Here is a 21,618-nt window from a genome sequence, read left to right on the forward strand (position 1 = left end):
ATTGTTGGATTCGTCTCGATAAATATTTTTAAAATATTAAATTTTCATAATTTTTCAAATAGATAACTAAAGATATTAAAGATAAAAAATATGCATCGGTATGTGTATTAGAGTCAAACTAGTTCATCTAATATGGAACGGATGGTGTATAATATAATTACTTATTAAAAGGGACGGAGGGAGTATAATATAATTACTAATTAAAATTAACTTAATTCTTCAACTAATCTCTCTAATCTATTTTTTATTTAAAAGAAATATTTTTTAATCTAAAAAAATTATATTTATTAGAACTAGAATCCATTATCAATTTATCGCAATAAAAAGATTTTTTTACATGCATCTAATCACACATGAAAAATGATACTTTATTATTAAAAAAAGAATTGACTATTTTTTTTATTACTAATTTGACTAAGATAAGTTGCTATTTTTAACGGCAAATGATAGTATTTTCATTGTTATGTAAGTATTTTTATCTCATACTCAAACTTTTAACTTTTAACTCTTTTAATCTCTTAGCTCAACCAAATGAGTACTCATCTTCCAACTAAGATAAGGTGTGGCTTGTGTTTTGAACATTGATATTTGTAAATAAACATTTTTAAAAGAATATTTGTAAATAAACATCGAATTTCAGTAAATCCATTCGTTCATGCAAGCTTCTGCAAAATTTGGTTCCTACATGTATTTCTAAACGCATATTAATTGAAATAGCAGAAGTTCGTTTTGGTAAATGAAAAAGAAGATAAAGGATCAAAATAAATTTGTAATAAAAAATAAATGATCAAAAGCATATTTTAATGTATTTTCTCCGTTTCGCAATACATGTCGCTCTTGGAGAATAATTTTGTTTCACTTTACTTGTCACTTTCAAGTTTCAATGCAACATTAATTATTGATTTATCAATAATACCCTTACCTATTTATTGTAGAGAGAGAAATAGTAGAATGAAATAGTAAATGGGTAAGGGTATTATAGAAAAAAACACAGAATTTCATCAAAAATAACAAAATTTATTTGATTTTTTTTATATGTGTAATTTCCTCAAATGAAACACGTATTGTGAAACGGATGGAGTAATTTATAGAAGAAAGTCATTGAAAAAAAGTCTTATTTTAGCATAATTTTTTATAAAATATGCCAAGCTTGAAATTTCTCAATCCTCCTCGAACCTTTGATCACATTTTGTGGAGATCAAACATTGATCTTCTTATTGCCAAAAATCTTCTCACCAAAAGTCACCATGTATTGTTAACTAAACTACACTTTTTGGATATACAATGCTAAAGTTTTTTAAGATTTCACTAGACTAATCATAATGAGTTTATTCTGCCACATTCTTAAAAACAAATCCAACCCTAGACTAACAAATAGAACTAATAATATTCAAATTATATTTGCACCTTAGTGCTAATATAATTTTATTTTTGACATCTTTTGTTTCATATCTTAATTCTTTATAACTTTGTTACCTTCATTCTCTATTACAGTATCATATCGAAATTGATCTTGCCATTGTCGAGAAGTATGGAAATCAGTTTGAAGATAGATGGGATATTATAAACCCAGATGGATCGATTGTTAAATTACATATTCAAAACAATCTTTATAATCCAACCATAACAACTGGTTGGAAACAATTAACACAATATTATGATTTGCCTCAAAATGTTCAAGTTAACTTTGACTTTTTTTGAGGAAATGTTTTCAAAGTATCTAATTTCAAAATAATCGAATTGTTGGACACATTACCAAAGTTCCACAACCAAAGTATTATACCAAATGAAACAAAGTACTTTGATATTCAATTGTCTAAAAAAGACTTGGACATACCAACATTGGTTAGGGTGTATTCTCAACTTTAATATTTTTGAACTTTTTATCTTATGGAATTTGTTTTTAATTATTGTGTTTTAATCTGATTGCAAAAGTTACATCATGATATTCGAAATTATTTATCTTACAATGTATTTGACAGTATAATCTTATGTGGAGATAATGGATAAAATCAAACTTTTGAGATCATTACCAAGAATGATAATAACAACAGCATAGAATTGGGACCTTTATGGAACAAATTTAGCCGTCGTAATCATTTTACTATTGATTCTTATATTAGATTTAAACTTTCATTCAATAATTGTTATGTGGCTTAGGTATTTGAACTATAAGTTTCATATGATCTTTAGGTTATTTTCCAACATGTTATGTTTCTAATGTAGTTTATCATATTATATGATTCATCCTAAGGATTAGGTTTCTTTGATATTCTTATAAATTATATATTATGTTACTATTTAAGATTGTCATGCAAGTTTGTTATATGTATTTTTGTCTTTTTCTTTTCTTTATGGTTGTAATATTATAACTATAATTGCACTAAATTTATTTGTTTATGTGTACCATTGTAATCCATCTTAAATATATAATATTACAACTATTTCAAATGTGTTAATTATAATATCAATTTTTTAGTATTTTTCCTTTATTTGACATTGCGTTCTCTACTATTCCAAACATGTTAATATATAAAATCAAAACAATGTATGTTGCGTTCTATACTATTTCAAACATGTTAATATGTAAAATCAAAACAATGTGAATAATATGTGATATTACATGCAAAGTGATATTCCATTGGTTACATAACCTATATGACAGTTTATACACGCTCATCTGGTGCCCGTATTGTTACGTAATCGATGGCACAATGCCCGAAATCTTGGGGTTCAGGTGATTGCTTCGCATATTTTCCGAGAGGGTAATTGTTGTGCTGATTTTTTGTCAAATTTGGGTCACTCTGTGGTTGGCGCGGTTTGGCTTGACACTCTCCCTCCTGCTATTTCGTTTGAGTTCTTTCGGGACAGATGTGGTTTACAGAACTACAGATTTCCTTAGTCTGTTTTTTTGTATGTTTCTGTTTTTCTTGTTTCTGCTGTTTTTTCTGAGGGTTTTGGCCTAGTCCCCCCTCATTCTGTAAGTATTTTTCATTTTTTTTAATAAAATTTCTCTGAGTTTGGCGGTAGAGGATGGAGGCGTCTCGGGGTGCCAACCTGGTTGGGATGTCGACGATGTCTCCTGATGCCTGTCCTTTCTCCTTGCTTAGCAAAAAAAAATAGACAAAAAATTGAAATGTACGTAAAATACTAGAGATTTGATATTGCATCAAAAACAACAATAAAAAGTTGTGGATTGGTACTCTTCACTTACACTATAGCCTTTCAATTGACCATAAACGACAACTATTAACCAATACATTTCATTGATTATTATCAAAAAGATACAAATTTAACGTATTATCAACACAATGTATGTGTGTGTGTGTATAACGACAGCTTTTTACGGTACTATATTCATTCATAATATTCTCAAACTCAATAATAGAACAAAGATTTATTACACATATCAATAATATGTATTTTTAATTTGTATGTTATCCCAACAACACATATCTTACAAACATTCTTATGATTTAATAATAAATAACATTTCAATTACTTCAGGTTTCGTGTGTATATCTACCTATCTATGTTTATATATTATTTCATTTCCTTACATCTTTTGCTAAATTGCTACTTCAGTTATTTAAACATTCAACCAACTGCTAACTTTCAATCAAACTTCTACATAGATCACAATATACCAACTTTTATTATTGTATGCAGCAAAACCAGGTAAAATAACATTAAACTACACTAATTAATCAATTGTTATTCTATATCAGAATTTGACTATTTTATTTTAGGCTAAAGTGCAACTTTGACCCCCTATCTTTCAAAAAGTTGCGATTTTGGCCCCCTAAGTATGAAAACTACAATTTTGGTCCCCCATGTTTAGGGAAATATGCTCTTTTAACCCCCTAATTTAAGGAAAATATGTCTATTGACCCCTTATCTTTTCAAAATGTTGCGATTATGGCCCCTTATCTTTTCAAAATGGCCCCTTTTTTTGGACACGTGTCGCCTTCTCAGCAGTTTTCAAAGTTAGGGGGCCAAAATTGTAGTTTTCAAAGTTAGGGGGCCAAAATCGCAACTTTTTGAAAGATAAGGGGCCAAAGTTGCACTTTAGCCTTTATTTTATTTTAGATTATTGCAGATGCACGGATATGTTACTAATTTATAACAATAAAATAAAATAAAACAATAAACGAACCATTTTTATAAGCAAAAAAATCTCATTTTCTTTGTCCCAAAATATAAGTAAAAAAGACCAACTTTTATGTTATTATTATGTTTTTCCAAAAAAATCATTTTTTTCAAAGTAAAATTAAATGCAAATTGCATTCAATTTGTTTTCCTTTTTATTTTCTCCGTAATAATTAACCAATAATAATTGTTTTTACATTTTTTCATGAAACTTATTTAAGAATAACACAAAAAATTATACACCAAATTAGATTTTTTTTTTATAAAATGTTTTTTCAAAAAATCATAAACAAACACTTAAAAATGAAAAAAGTGATTTTTTTTTTTGGAAAAAAAATCTAAAACAAACGGGAAATCCACAAAATCAAATCATATGCTAATACATAACCTGATATTAGACTATTATCCGGACAAAGATAGTAAAAGTTGATCTTGTACTGATACCGATGATTGTCAGTGAAATGCCTCTCATAGCACCCGTGCCCAGTTAACATCAACACGAGCTCGTCCCCCTTTAAGCGATTTGAAACAAAATCTTCAATCAAACTCAAAATAAATGCCTTAGTTGTGGTTAGTATCTACCAACTTTTATATATGACATTTGTAGATTTACCATGACCAGTTGTGTTTAGTATACTTTCTGTCTGTGATAGCATAATGTCAGTGGGTCAATTTAGTTGTAGTCTTTTGACCAGTTAAGCGATATAGATCGCGCAATTTAGTATACTATTTATTTGTCTGGTAGCAGTATATGCATACAACGAATCTGTAGTGATAATGCAGAAATCTTTAGTGATAATGCAGAAATCTATAGTGAAAATGAGAAATCTGTGTTAATGGTTTGATTACAATGTCCTGCTACTCTGTTTCTTCTCTTTAAGTACGTTGTAATTTTTTATTTGGTATTCTAATATTTTTCCCTAACAATGCAGGGGTTGAAGCTCCCAAAATCTTCATTTTTTATTTTGTTTGTAGCTGGCTTGAATAATTTTGGTAATAGTGGCCATTTATGTGTTCCAGGTGCTCATAGAAACAATGTATTGTGATCTCTAGCAAGTTTTATTGAACCATACAAAAGGTCACTATCTTCCATAGCTCCAATTATCATCACAAAGTTATTTCTTACAACATGCTGATGGTGAATTTTGCCACTAGTAGCTGCAGTTTTGACAGACAATAGAATTTTTGGTTACAAAAAAGTTTTTCCATGCAAAATACATTTTATGTAAGCCACTAGAGATGGGCAATGTGTTTGAATTAACTTCTTTTGTTTCCTACTGTTGCAAACTTGGTTTTGCCAAAAGCTGCTTATTGTAGTGAGAAGTATAATTAAGTTGTCTAGTTTTATTTAGTTTCTGGTGTGATAAGGTTTCTACCCTTTTTTAATCATTATAGTCTTATTTTAAATGAACTATTGGCACTGTTTAAAATTTGATTATATGTACAGTTGTAGAAAACCATGGAGGGTTTGATTAATTGTTGATTGAAACTATTCATACAGTGGTTGAAGGCAATATAATTACTTTACACTTTTTCAAACATTGGTTGAAGGCAATTACGCTTAATAATAAACCATGCATACAGTATAATAAGTTGTTTTCCATAAATAAGCTGTTTCAAATAAGCGGTTATAAAAAAAGAGATTCTAATAAGTTGTTCTGCATAAATAAGCTGTTTCAAATAAGTTGTTTTGTATAAATAAGCTGTTTTGAATAAGTTGTTTTTTAAAAAAGAGATCCTAATAAGTTGTTTTGTATAAATAAGTTGTTTCGAATAAGCTGTTTTTTTAAAGAGATCATAATAAACTGTTTTGCATAAATAAGTTGTTTTTTCAAAAGATATTGTAATAGGTTGTTTTGCATTAATAAGTTATTTTTCAAAACAAGATCATAATAAGTTTTTTGCATAAATAAGTTTTTTTTTTTTAAAAATCGTAATAAGCTATTTTAGATTGAATTCACTAATAAAAGTTTTATAAAGCACCTATAAAAAAAATAATACACTTTGATTTATGGATCGGATGGATTATCCATCCATTAAAATCTAATAATGGATGGATTGGATAGACTCTATTCTAATTGGATGGATTGGTTGGTTTTTTAACAAAAAAATATAGTGGATTGTAATGGACTAATGGACCTTTTTTGATCCATCCATTGGGATCCAAATCCATATCCATCAAATCCATCCATTTTGCCACCCCTCGATGGATTGGATGGATTTTGTAGCAGATGGATATGAATTTCATGGATCCAATTGCCACCCCTACTTGTCTTCATGCTTATATACATTCAATTGCACATTATGTATACAACTTGATTCATAACTCTACACACTGCCCTTTGGTTGTATTGACATTTCGGGTCTTTTTAGTTATTTGACCGTTGAATAACATAGCTAAATATTGACCAAAATCAATTGAGTATTATATTCCTAACAACTTAACCATATGCATAACACTGTTTTACTATAAATATTGTACATGCTGCTATTATATATATCACAAACGAGCACGAGTTATATAAAAATATTATTCAAAACTTTATGGATGTTTGTATTTACTTTTGACAATATATATATATATATATATATATATATATAGACAAACACACACATTCCTTCTAATCAAACATGCATCATATTGTCAATTCAAATACCTTGCATGCATTTGTCTTATATGTTCATAATTTAACAAGTATGTGATGTTCATTAGTTTGATATTTTTTAGGACATATTTACAATTTAGCATACTGCAGTTTTACATACATACAGTGAGCTATGAGTCTTTTTTTTTCTTCCATTTATACACTCTTAATCTGCCTAGATTCTTTTCCCTCTTTCTTCAAAGTATATAATCATTCTACTATATATAGATATATCCCCTCATGACTAACAACAATTATATCAATCTTAATCTTTACATTCAATCATATAATATATCTACAATTCATCTTTCAACTCTGCATACTGATGTCTAATAGATCTTTTTCATTGTCGTCTGTACGGAAGTATTACTCATTTTTAAGTTCGTTATTTTGTCTATACAAATTACATGTTTATATACTAACAATGTTTTGTTTATATAACATATAATATGCAAATTAAATCCGATATTTATTGCATAAAATTATGATGAACTGTCGATGCTATGGAAACTGCAAGATGCTTATGACAATTGTCATGAAGTTGAATTTAACAATTGTATCTTAATGCTATTTCTTTCAGACGGTTGGCACCAATTCCGTCGTTTTTATAATATCACAACAAATTCACTCATGTCTTACACATATTTAGGAAATAGTGTTTTTCAAATAAATTTTTTCAATGATCCTACAACAAATAATGAATATTGAAGGTACCATAGATTAACTACTTCAAGTACTTGAAATCTTACATTTGAAGTAAACATTTCAGAAACATATCCAATGAAGTCGAAACTGGTAATATTTTCTTATTTTTTATCTTATTTTATAAGAGCTTGATTCCTTTGCCACATCTCAATGTTATAGCTAACCGTCCAAATTGTTATAATATACAAGAAAGAACTAATAATGGCTGGGGAAATTACTTTTACTATAGTGGTCCTGGAAGGAATGTAAAATGTCTTTAAGAAAATGAATAATATATAATTAAAATTATAAAAGTAATTGTTTTTTTGAAAAAATTATTATTATTGCATTCATGGTTTGGGGTGATTCATTTTTAGTTCAAATTAAATTTCTTATCTGTTCTTATATTTTTTATTCACAAATCATCAATTGATGGTTCCATTACTACCTAGACTCTTTGTAAATGTCTAAAGAGAATATAAAGTTAATATGCAACCTTTATTGGTATCCCTTTCTCTGCCTTTTCTGACAATTATTCCAGAAAATTGTTTTCTGACATAAAAAACTTCTTAATAATACATGGAAAATTCCAAAATACCTCTATCAATAGTAAACTACCGTTGGCTAATCCAGCATCAGTTAACTACCGCTGAGGCCAGCGGTAGTTACTACCGCTGCGTTCTGCAATTAAACAAGAACAGAAGCATCAATATTCCCATTTTCCAGAAACACAACCCTACTCAACTCTCTCTTCCAAATTTCTCCAAACTTCAATTGCACGAATTTGAGCCTAGTTTCTTTAATTAATTCACAAGTAAGTTCTTTTCTTCCTATTTACATGTAATGTAGGTTGTTTAGGGTGTTAGTTTTTATAATTTTAGCAAAATTTTAGTGTTTAGGTTAGGTTTGAAAATTTCTAATTATGAGTGAATTAGACGATGTGATAGATTGTTTATGCTGGAATTGTTGTTTAGAGTAGGTGTAGGTACAATGTAGTTGTTTAGATGTTCAAATAACACTAATTGTGCTAGTAATTTAGAATGCACTTAAGGTGTTTGATGAAATGACTAAGTGAGACATTCTTTCTTTTTTTTGCGTTTGTTCTTTGCAAATATGTTAAATTATGTAATGTATATATGTTATGATGTTTCTAAGTTTGGTTTTTTTTGTTGTTGTTTTTTTTGGCAAGTTTGATGAATGTATATTTGTTATATTCAATTTGATGAATGCCTAAGTTTATTTTGTGATATGTTACTTGCATTTTTGTGTTGTATATAATGTGAGGGTTAGATCCATTGTTCCATGTCTTAGGTTGTGTTACCGTAAAAGTATATAGTTTTGAGGAAATGCCTAAATACATTGTCCATTTATTTATGTTTTTATTTTTATTTTTATTTTTTTTGTATAGATATGGTTGGGGAGGAGGACGAGCGGCAACGACGTATTAGAGAGGGTAGAATGCGCAAAGGTAAAGTAGCTATGACAAATAGCCATCTGAAGGAGCTGCAGACTTAAGGATAGGTGGAGAGGGGTCGGGTTCACAATCACAGATGGATTACTCCCAGGTGGTTGATCCAACACAAGCGCATGAGTATGCCGGGTATGCAGAGGGATTTGATGGATATGATTGGATGGAGGAGGAGGCTATGTTTTATCAGTCGGAGGAGGAGGCATCTCAGTATTTTAGGTCAGATGAGGTGGTAGAGGCCGAGGATGTTGAGGCAGAGGATGACGACAGTCACGTGCATGCGGTTGCGCCTGAGCCCGGGCAACGTCGTGACCGTGATGAGGTGGCACCAATCGTGCCTATAATAGGGCTTCACTTTCCTGGAGGTCCTTAAACCACGAAATTGTTATCCGACTACGCGAAGTACGTGGTGATCCCTCTTTGGGTGAACAATAATAATTTAACTGTTTAAATTCTTTAAATTTTAAGAAAATAAGATATAAAATAAGAAAATCAACAACAACAACAACAACATCATCGATATGGACCGACAACTGCAACTATTGTCAATTTCAAGTGGAAAAGACTGCTGGTTGGCTGGTCGAAGTGTGACATGGATGTTGTATTTCATGAAGCCGATAAGAGAGTGTCATTGGGTGTTGTGTACGTGATTCAAATGTTCAGTTTACCACAACGCAAACAAGGTGGAAGAGAATGAAAGTGTTTGTCTTGGAAGGAGAGGCATTGGCCCTATTGGAGGCAATCAATTTTATTAGCAACAAATAATGGTTGCAACCATATAAACTGGCCGCCCTAACTAAAAATTGAGCAACCATATTTGCTTTGTCGCTGAATAAACTTCACCTCAAAGTTGGAATGTAGAAATAGTTGATTATTAATAACTGAAAGTAGTATATAAAATTCAGAAACTCCGCTACGCTGAGACAATAGAGAATTCACAAGAGTGCACGAATCTGACTAGTGCAAAGTACAGTAAAACATATATTTTGTTTAAACAATTCTTCTTCTTTTTTGAGGGAATTTTTAAAACATTTCTTGAAATTTGATTTATATTTATAGGTTTATTTAATTTTTTTTGAAGGAATATTTATAGGTTTATTTTTTTTTTGAAGGAGTTTATAGGTTTATTGTTGTTGAAAGATTTGTATATAAGTTAAAATTTATTCCTAAGAGCAACAAATACTCCCTACAGTAATATTCAATTTCAAAATAAGAAAAATTCAAATATTTAATTATTATAAATGCTTATTAGTTGGCTTAAAAAATTGCATATTAGTTTTTTTTTTTGACAAAAAATTGCATATTAGTTACCACTTATTTTTACTTAACTATACGGGGTGTCCAAAATTTATATTTAACTAAAAGTGGCAAGAGTTTATCTTTGGACCATTTTTTAGAGGTTCATATTATATTAGACACACTTGACGTGGATCCAAAAATGATTCACTATATAAGGATATATAAGGATATTTGATCCTTAGTGTAAATGTCTTGGATCAAGATAAAAATAAAAAGAAAAGGAAGGGGAAACCTAAGAAAAAAATTTAGGAAGGAAAAAGAAACATAGAAAATGAGGTTAGATGAGGAATGTGAAGAATGATCACCGTATTTTTAAAAGAATGGGGTTAGATGAGGAATGTGAAGAACGATCGCCGTATTTTTAAAAGAATGATAATATTGACCGTGAGAGGAGAAAAACTACTCTCAATTATCAAAAATTGAATATCAAAGCTCATGTATTTAGTACCTAAGCATCATTAACATCATTAAAATTAGAATTAAGTAGGGAGATGGTAAGATAATGAGTTAACATTGGGAATGGTCTTGATGTCAAAGAATAAGGCAACTTGCTCTTCAAGTTTTCTCTTACTTTCTTCACTTTTTCTCTTGTCATTGGATCACCAATGCCATTGAGATTCACTTCTTGAACCTTCCATCCAGCCCCTTGGTCATTATCACCTCAATTGTAGTGTTAAAACTTCAGTAATTTTGGACAAAAAACTTAATATCGGAGTGGATAGAAAATGAGATTGAATTTCATTGAATCAAATTGAATGAATGATTTACAATGGCATATATCTTTTTTTTTTACTGTAAAAACAAATTCATTCAATCAAAGCAAATGCCACAAGGGCTACATCTAGAGTGTTTGAAACATCTCCAACAAGATAAAAGAAAACCATTACAAATAAAGCCTAACAAGATATGATAATCATCATTAAATAAAGATTGACTAGCAGCTAAACCGGTGTTGTTCACCCAACATCTACAGACTGACAACCTTGCTTGCAATGACTTCCGCACACGGTCCATGACAACGAAAATAAGAGAATCCAAAGTCTTTATATCTATCCAGTTACGGATCAAATATAGACATGGCAACGGGGCGGGGCGGGGGCGGGTTTTGACACACCCGTCCCCGGCCCCGTTTTACACTACCCAGCCCCGCCCCCGCCCCCAGACCCAGCGGGGATAGAACCTTTACCCCCAGACCTGCCCCCAACGGGGACGGGTGTCCCAGACCCGCCCCCACCCCCACCCGTGAAAAGTGTAAAAAAAAAATAATTTTTTTGCAGTAAGCCTATTTTCAAATTTCAGTGGCAAACCAAACTTGTTTCAGTGGCAAACCAAACCTGTTTAAGTGGCAAAAAAGCCTATAAAATCATTACAAAAACTTCTAACAAGATAATTAAAACTAAAGCTTCTAACAAGCTTAGAACATCAATTCTGTCTAAATATTATTACAACTCATATCCAATCCAAATTCAAAACCACAAAACCTCTCATAACATCTAGTTCTTTCTAAATATTATTACAACTTGAAACCAATAGAACAATATAGGATTCCAAATCATCAAAAGTCACAAAAACAAAATTTCCAATTGAACAAGTTAACTAAAGATCATCATCTTCAAGACGGGAGATTGCAACCGAACTAACGTCACTTATCGGCGGTTCACCTATGTTGAAAAATAAAAGTTAGAATATAAACATTTAACTTCACAAATTTAATATATCGTGCATACCTTTTATGACTTAAAAATCAATTTGTTGAAAACAAAACTGAAAACACTAACTTGCTAAACACATATGCTGAAAAGACTGTATGATGTACTTGACATAAAATAGACTAAAAACAACTAACAAACATATCAGCATAAGTTGTATCAAGTGATAAATCCACAATAAGTTCTTGATTAACTATTTCAAACATCTCATTAATAGAGGGGAGAAATAGAGATAAAGAAAAAAGAGACTCAGCTTGCAAAACATAAGACTTCAATTTTCTACTTCTACTTTCACTCACATATATTTATAAATAAAAATTCAATCTCAAACAACCATGAAACATGACAACAGAACTGGAAACATGAAGGATGACAACATTATGATGTTTGCCATATATTCCAAACAATTAATTTGACACTCCAACATAAAATCATCTATATAATATGAATAATCATGTTCAATGGAAAAATAGAAAAGAAAGGAAAAACTTGACGAGCAACAGAACTGGCTTCGTTTAAAAGACTAATATACCTTCATCATCATCAGACTCCAATTCAGTGAGTAAAATAGCATTTTCATTTCCTACATTAGAATTAAAATTACTTATCAATAAAACACAATTAAACAATGGTAATCTTTAAAATAAACAAAATTAGTAACTAATTCAAATACATTCATATTCAGATGAATAAATTAAAAATTTACCCGTGTTCTCAGCATTCCATAACCAACTTCTAGCACACATCAAAGCCTCTAAAGTGGTCGGCTGAAGTCGGCTTCGATGAGGACTTACAATATAACCACTAGTGCTGAACGCGGATTCAGAAGCTAAAGTCGAAACTGGAATCGCCAACACATCCCTTGCAATTGCTTGAAGTGTCGGATACTTGACACCATTCAACTTCCACCACAATAAAATATCAAAATTTGGACTTCTCGGTAAAACTTCCTCATCTAAATAAACATCTAACTCTGTTCTAACATATGAAGTCCTAGCTCTTTTTTGCCTAAGCACATACAAATCATATCTTTTCATAGCATCACTGCCAACAGTACCAACATTAGAATCCACCATTTGAGAATCACCACTAGAATCATTGTTCATTCTCGCTTGATAATCATAAAGCAAGTCATAACACAATTGTCGGATTGACTTAACTTGATGATCAGCATCATTTCCATAGAAAATTTTGTAATAGTAATCAAGCAAAACAGTTTTGTACCTTGGATCCAAAACAGCAGCGACACCCATCATTTCATGAATCACACTCCAATACTTGTCAAACTTTACCAACATGTTCTCGACCATTTTTCTTATCAATTCATCAGAGGATTCAGTCCACATAAGTATTGCTTCTTTAATCTCACAAATCTTAGGAAAGTATTCATTGGCAGTTGGATACTTGGTGCCAGAAAACACTTCAGTGATAGAGTTGAACATTTTCAATTTTTCACAAACATCTTTTGCAAATCTCCATTGTTCACTTGTTGGCAAAGAAGTGTACCCAGTTCTCCGAAGTGCTAATCGATTAAATACCTCTTCATACAAAATGGCAACTTCAAGCATCTTGTAAGTGGAATTCCATCTAGTCGGACAATCTAAAGCCAATTTTTTGGTGCAAGAAATTTTCAATTGATTGGCCGTCTTCTCAAATAATTCCTTCCTTTTAGGTGTTGCATTCCAAAATGCAACACTTTCCCGAATCTTCTCTACTCCATCTTTCACAACTTCTAAGCCATCTTTTACAATCAAATTTAGTATGTGTGCGCAACAACGCATATGAAGTAAGGCCCCCTCCCTTAACATTGAATCCGGTTTCAGCCTGGCCTTAATCTTTTCAACCATCGCATCATTTGTGCTACAATTGTCCAAAGTGATGGTGGAAATTTTTTTATCAATGTTCCAATCCATCAAACACTCAACCAACGCATCACTAAGGACTTCACTTGTATGCGGTGCAGGAACATAAATAAACCTGACATAATAAGATTCACTAGATTAAAGTTACACATCACTAATGAAACTTAAATTTTCAAGAATATACATACATGACATAATAGTAAAGAAAATCAATTCATCTTACAAAACACAGTTGCAGCAAAAAGGGATGAGAAAATAATCATTAATATTGATACAAATCAATCTATAATATTGATACATATCAACCAAGCAACATAACAGTGAAATATCATAGTCATTCAAATTGTACCTAAAATAGTAAGGAACTTTGCACTAACAAAAACATTGAAGAAATAGCGCAGAAGTGATGGCCACATAAGTAAATTATTTTTAGAAGAAATTATAATTACCTCAAAATCTGACTATGCAAAGCCCAATTTCCATCAATGTAATGAGCAGTCACAGCCATGTACCCTCTTTTTTGATTGCTCGAAGTCCACATGTTAGAAGTAATGGCCACTCTTCCTTCAAGACTTTCGATGAACTTCATTGTTGATGATCTCTCAAATTCATACACTTTGAGTATCTCCTTTTTAATAGTATTTCTACAAGGGACTTGAAATAATGGTTGGAGAGAAGTTGAGTATCTTCTAAATCCAACATGATCCACAATTGAAAGCGGATATTCATGCAAAATAATTGCATGTGCAAGCTCTTTCCTAGAATTTTCAGCATTATAAATTAGGTTTCATGCTCACTTCTCTTTATATACCCCCTTCCAATTTAAGGAAAATAAGGGTAATAAGGTAAATTCTCATGTATGGGTGCGGGGCGGGGGCGGGTGCGGGGCGGGTGTGAGTATCCCCCGCCCCCGCCCCCTCATTAAACCTGCGGGTTTTCCCCGGACCCGCACCCGGACCCAGTTAATTCGGCTTTTCCCCGTTAAAATCGGGGCGGGGGGGACCCGGCGGGTGCGGGTTGTTTTGCCATGTCTAATCAAATAGGCTACGGATGCAAGCTCAGTTCAACTATAGGTGGTCTCGATTATGTCAAGATTGAACACACGCTTGGAAGAAAATTGAAACAAGGAGGAGTTGCACAAGTTGGTATTAACAACATCATGTGAATCTGCCCCCGTCCTTCTTCCCAGACAACATCCATATCATTTGAGGCATTTTAACAAACATGTAGAGTGCAACTTTACCATTGACATCTTGGAAGCACAAGTAACCCAACAGAGATATTGTAAAGGCACTTACAATAGCAAAAAACACAACAGCACAAGTAAAACTTGGAAAACACAGACATAACAACACAACAACACACTTTAAGTTAAAAACAGAGACACAACAACACACATAGAACATGAAAAACAAGGAAACATCACATCAAACATAGTTAACCAGTTTTGAAACATTCACCCTTGAAGGCTCAAATCTGTCGAGAATCCATGGTGGCTTTGGTGGAGCTATCTTTGCGAAAACGTTTGCTGGTGGAGGAGGAATCATGACATTGAGGGAGGAGGGCGGTGGATCTGGTGGTGGGCGTGTCAAGGGAGGAGAGGATATGGCAATCAAGGGTAGTGAAGTCATCAGCAACATCACATTAACCCTTTCCAAACTTCAATCAAAACCAAGATCTGGATCTGAATCCAAACATACACACAGTGAAAGAGAGAACAGGGAACCAGGAAGTGCTGGGGTAGGCCAGGAGGTGCTGGGGAGAGCCACCACTTAGATGTTTAGGGAAACCCTAAACAGAGCTCGGGAGGAGAGGTAGAGAGAAGTTAGAACTTCTCTCTCTAGAAAGCCTACTCCCTCCTGTCTCTACAATGACATATATCTTTACATAGGGGAGTGTGAGCTAAATAACTACTCCATCCGTTTCAAAATATAAGCAAAATTCACTTTTTAGGTTCATTCATTTTATGATGTATGTGGTTCATAATATGACCACATACATCATTAAATGAATGAACCTAAAAAGTGAATTTTGCTTATATTTTGAAACGGAAGGAGTACCATACAAGGAACATAAGACTATAAAATATACTTTCTTTGGCACATGTGGATGCCTTTTACTGATTTATAGCTATCTTAAGGCCTAGAAGTATTTTAAGTCACCAATGATCTTCAATTTGAAGTGTGGTTCCTCATATACAAATACAACAAATAAGTGTTTTTCATGGTCCTTTATGAATAAGGAATATTCTGCAGTACTCTGTTGATATCCAGATACTAGCAAAGTTAATGAAAATTTGTGAAACCATTGCCTTTACAAAGATCTTTGTAGCTTGGACACTACACTCCCCCCCTTTCTAGGATGCCCCAAGGGTAAGTCCATGTACACTTCCTCACGCAACTCTCTATTGAAGAATGCACTAAATGTGTTTATTTTTTTCAACTTTAAACTCTCGTCATACTTGAAATGTGATGGAGAAGTCATCATCACATATAGGAACAAAGTATAAAGTTTGTTTCTTCAATAGAGGAAGAAGAAAGAGGAAAGGAAAAACAATAAAAAATATGAAACTTTCTGATTTAGATAATTAAAATATTATTTGGAAACCGAATTATCCCGAATATCACCGCTATAGAGGTCTAACTGACAGTTTATTTTGTGCAAGAGATTTAAAATTAAAATTTACTTTCTAAGAGACTAAATTAGGTTCTATGATTTTTTTGAGGTATGAGAATGATACTTCACTCCTTTTTTTAATGGTATATTTTTACGCACTTATTTCCCAACTCAAGAAATAAACTTACGGACAATTTTTCCATCCAAAAATGAAATTTTCAAAAGTCTAAGAGTAGTAGTCAAAATAAGGGGTGTGTCAAAACAAGAATCCTAAAACTTATTTTCTAAATAAACCCTACTAATTAGATAGAGAAAATTGCTTTTCCCACGTAAGAAGTTGCTAAAAAACACATCACGTAAGAAGTTGCTAAAAAACACATGTAAAATACATTTTTCCTCCAACGGTAGTTTTTTTTTTTTTAAAAGTTAAATTAGCCCACAACATTTTTCCTCCAACGGTAGTTTTTTTTGAAAAGTTAAATTAGCCCACTTAAAATTGACACCAGGGAGAATCGAACTTGAGACCTCGAGGAGGAGCGTCCCAAGCCAATACCACTAGGCCAACCCATGTGGGTTAATGATAGTTAAATACCGTTTGGTGTTTAATTTTCTCTTTTGAAGTGAGTTGTAATTAACTACCGTTAAAGTTTTTTTTTTTTTTTGTCATTTTCATGTGTGTTTAAGCAATTTCTTATGTGGGAAAAGCAATTTTCTTATATTGATCATAGAAAAGCCCACAATCCATTGGTGTCTTATGTGGAATAAATGGATCCAAAACCAAAACAAAGACCTTGAATTTTGGAAGTGACTCCGTTTTCCGTTCCTTTGTTACCTGTCTGTCTGTAACACAGAAACAAGTAGCTGCTTTGACAATCATCATTTTCAACAATTAAGGTTATCAACCTTCAACCTTAAACCATGTAAGTTCTAACTACCACACTATACTACTCTTCAATAACCATTTTTTTTCATTTTTTTATATTTTATTTTTAGGATTGCAATTGAAGTTCTATTAATTGTTTTTCACAATGCATGAATTGGGTTGACCTCAAAATAAGCAAAGATTACATCTTTGTTTCAAACAAACATCATCATTTGAATAAATGTATTGGGTTGAAACTCAAATCTGTCATAGCAGTCATGTTGCTATTTACACCCCCACTATAATTTCCAAATCTTGTTCATCTTCTTGTTGTTGGTGTTGTTCTAGTGATTACAAGAAACATTTAGAATGAACCATTTAGTTATTTTCATCATAGTAATTCTAGCTATTGTGTTTTTCATTTCTGGTATCCTTCAACTGTTTGTTAGATATCTCATAAGAAAAAGATCTTCTTTGTCAAATTCTCAATCCAATAATAACTACCCTCAAATGTCTGAACCTGATCCTTATCAAAGACAATTGCAACAGCTTTTCAATCTTCATGATTCAGGTTTAGATCAAGCTTTCATTGATGCTTTACCAGTTTTCCTTTACAAAGAGATAATAGGTTTGAAGGAACCATTTGATTGTGCTGTTTGTCTTTGTCAATTCACAGAACAAGACATGTTGAGATTGTTGCCTCTTTGTAATCATGCTTTTCATATTGATTGTATCGATACGTGGCTTCTTTCGAATTCAACTTGTCCTCTTTGTAGAGGGAGTCTTTACGAACATGGATTTGCCTTTGAAAATCCTGTTTATGATTTTGAGAGTTTAAGGGAAGAAGATAGGGTTTTTGATAGTGTTGTTGGTGATGGTAATTCTGTTAACAAGCATGCAGAAAATCATATAATGAGTGGGAAAAGGGTTTTTTCTGTTAGGCTTGGAAAATTTAGAAGCTCAAATAATGGAGAGGGGGGTGTGGAAAGAAATGAAGGAGAATGTAGTAGTACAACTAAAAGTATTGTTGATGATGTAAGGAGATGCTATTCAATGGGTTCTTACCAATATGTTGTTGCTGATTCAGATTTGGTAGTGGCTTTGTGTCCTAAAAGAGGTGAGGGAGGAGGAAATAGTGCTAGTATGAGACAATTGAAAGGAGGATTTGGTCAAAATGGGAATTGTTCCATTGATGGTGGAGATGTTGAGGGGAAAAAAATGAATGTTGCTAGGAGAGGTGAAAGTTTTTCTATATCAAAGATTTGGCTTTGGTCTAGGAAGGATAAGGTATCAAGTTCATCACAATCTCATATGGTTAATTCTAATGTCACTTCAACTTTGCCATGGATGAATAGAGAAATGAAGGAAGCAACTTAGTATTTTGTATTTTAGATAACTTTCAAATTTTCAATGAGTTCATTCTATGAACTCATTTTCTTTCTTTCTTTTTCATACTATTCTGATTTTACTCTTTTATTGGTTATACTTGTAAATTATGCCATATACATTTAACTAAGCTATAGCCTATATGTCCTTTGAATGAGAATTGTTTTTGTGTGCATGGAAAGTAATTTCTTATACAAAATTCAATTTCTGGACTACAGTATAATGTAATATTACCCTTGTAATTTTTTATTGGATAGGCAAATGTTAATATATCGATTGTTATGTTTGTATTTTATCCTTCATTATAGTTTAAACCCTGATCCGTTAACTTGTTCAACTCCTTTGACGGTAGCTCAAACTAGTTGAACTAGCCAACACTCATTTACCTTTGTAATTTCCTATAAAGATTGTCAAAATCAAACAAATGCTTTGTTCATATCATGTTCTTGGAAATTCTAGTTGGGAAAGGTTATGTGAAAATGAAAGCAAGAGTGAGAGAGAGTAATAATTAGCAAAACCAAAAGTTAGACCATATGATTTCAAAAAGTTTATGAAGGTGGGCCCTTGATGACACTATGATGTACTCCCTCCGTCCCGGAATATCTGAGCCAGTTTGGTTTTTCACACAGATTAAGAAAAATGTATAAATAAAAGGGAAAGTGGAATATATTGAATTGGGAATGATGAAAGTAGTATTAATTAGAGTTATATTGTATTGGGAATGATGAAAGTTGTATTGAAAATTGAAATGACTCAGTTATTTTAGGACACTTTTTTTTTAGTAAATGGGTCAGATATTCCGGGAGGGAGGGAGTAATGTTTTATTTTGTGTGACAAAAGTGATATGTTTAGCAATTACTTGCAATGAGTAAGGAGATTAAAGTGAAGTCAAAATTGGGAGTTGCTTTTTGGATGCTTTGGTTTCCTCTAGAGGTTTGCTTTAATTAAACCTATGAGTTAAAAAGAAGTAAAAGGAAAAACAAAAGGATTGCATAACTTCTCTTTCTTTCTGTTTAAGCTTTCCCTTTTGGTGTCGGCTTAGCATTACATTTGATTACCAAAATGATAAGATGGATGAAAAGTTGGGCTGAGATTTTTTTTCTCATCAGGATAGGAATAAGGACTTACTAAGAGTTAAGAGTAAGTAAGACTCTAGACATGATAGCAGTGTTCCTGTTAGTGCTGCACTGCTACTGTCTACATTTATTCCACATTTGGTCTTTTGAACTGTGGCCTTGTTTGAATGAATATCTAATTATGTTTTTAAACATGTCAAAATCAATTTTACACATTTAATGTTAATTTTGACTCCACTAAAAGGGGGAACCGATATAGTGATAGTCGTGCGGGAGTTTGTAACAATTCACACTCTCTTTAGATGGATTAATTTTTTACAAAATCCGAACTAGAATATCCAACGTGATAGTGCTTTTGTACCCATTTGCCTATTTTGAACCAACGTTCTAAAAAACAAACCGAATCGGACGGTTCAATCAATTGAACTATAAATTGACATTGCTTACGATTTAGTATTTTGATGGTTCGACCACGGCTTCATTTCAGTTCGACTGATTTTGATAATAGGTCTTGTTAGTTTGATTTTTAAAACATTGGTTTGAATATAGTTTGGTGATCTATAAAACATGAATACTCCTTAGATTAGACGTGTCCGGTTTCAGACATGTATTGGTATCCGACACCAACATGTTAATGCCACTTACATTGAATTATACTATTTTCTTAAATTATTACCGGTGTCGACGTGTCATTGGCTAATGCTATCACACATCAAATTATTTGTTTAAAATTTATCAGCACACCTCAAAAGTTCTTTCTAATGAAAAGTATACATGTGAAGAACAAGCCTGAACCATATAAAAGGCAGAGAAAACAGAAATAGCTTCTGTTTTCAGACAAAAGCACATTCCATGTTGTTTTGTAGCATTTAAGTCAACTCTTTGCACCAATAAAGGCAAAAAAACAAGGGAGCCTTGATGTTGATGCTGACCCAGGAGACGAAAATTTGGAAGGTTGTCCAGCCACATCACTATTTGACCTATGATGGTCCACATAAGTAGGTAGTCACTGATGGAAAATACATCACTAGAGGAGTGGAGAGTGAACAGAAAATTGGAGCTTAAAATTGTTAACACCGGTGAAAATAGTTTTTGAATTTTACGAATTGACATTCATGAACCCGTTTGGATTGACTTATTTTTTAGCTTACGAAAAATAGTTTATGCAAATAAATAAGTTTTTAGTAACGAAAATTATATCTTCGTAAATTGTTTTTTTATAAACTATATTGACAAACTTCTGAATAATAGATAAAAGCTTATTTATTTGCATAAGATCAAAATAAGCTAAATTCAAACGGGCAAAATTATAACATGTCAGTTAAAATGATTAATCCACTAACTCTTTTTTTTTTTTTTTGCATCGAGACTTGTGAGACATAAATGAACGACAAACTCTCCCCAAGAATTTCAACATTGATGGATACATAAGGCTGAATTCGAACTAGAATTTTGGTTAAATTATAAGAGACTAGCGTCATCCCATCTAAACGTTATTGTGAATCCATTAACTTCTTTTGTTAAAGGTTATGATGTGAGACATTAAATAAACATGTGGCATTTTATCTGAATCTCACATTAATGTCACAATACCAAAAACTTTATGTGACACGTTAAATTCATTTAACTCGAGCTAATGCATGGTTTATTTTTTAGTGATAATGCTAGGGATCTAAACACAATGACTATTTTTTCTCAAATTTTGTACGTAATTTAGTCTTGGTGATGGAGTGTTGGAGCGCGATTCATAAAAATTATTCTATTGAAAGAAAATTATAAAGGTTAAGAAATAAACTAAAAGCACATGATCAAAGAAGAAGAGGAAGAAGAAGATGAAAGCATTTTGTATTATTCTCTTCACA

General features: G+C 32.1%; 1 protein-coding gene across 1 annotated transcript; it reads left to right on the forward strand.

The window, feature by feature from the left end:
• Positions 1 to 17,194: 17,194 nt before the first annotated feature.
• Positions 17,195 to 18,970, forward strand: LOC146899907 (RING-H2 finger protein ATL46-like). Its single transcript, XM_085735114.1, has one exon. It carries the CDS (start codon positions 17,664 to 17,666, stop codon positions 18,669 to 18,671), a length of 1,008 nt encoding a protein of 335 aa, XP_085591240.1. The 5' UTR covers positions 17,195 to 17,663; the 3' UTR covers positions 18,672 to 18,970.
• Positions 18,971 to 21,618: the final 2,648 nt, after the last annotated feature.

The sequence above is a fragment of the Medicago sativa genome, chromosome 8 (assembly GCF_051527215.1).
Source record: "Medicago sativa cultivar Bolivia chromosome 8, Bolivia_mono, whole genome shotgun sequence".
Taxonomy (NCBI): domain Eukaryota; kingdom Viridiplantae; phylum Streptophyta; class Magnoliopsida; order Fabales; family Fabaceae; genus Medicago; species Medicago sativa.

Excerpts from the sequence above, each read along its gene's own strand:
- LOC146899907 (XM_085735114.1), top strand. The coding sequence starts at position 17,664 with ATGAACCATTTAGTTATTTTCATCATAGTAATTCTAGCTATTGTGTTT.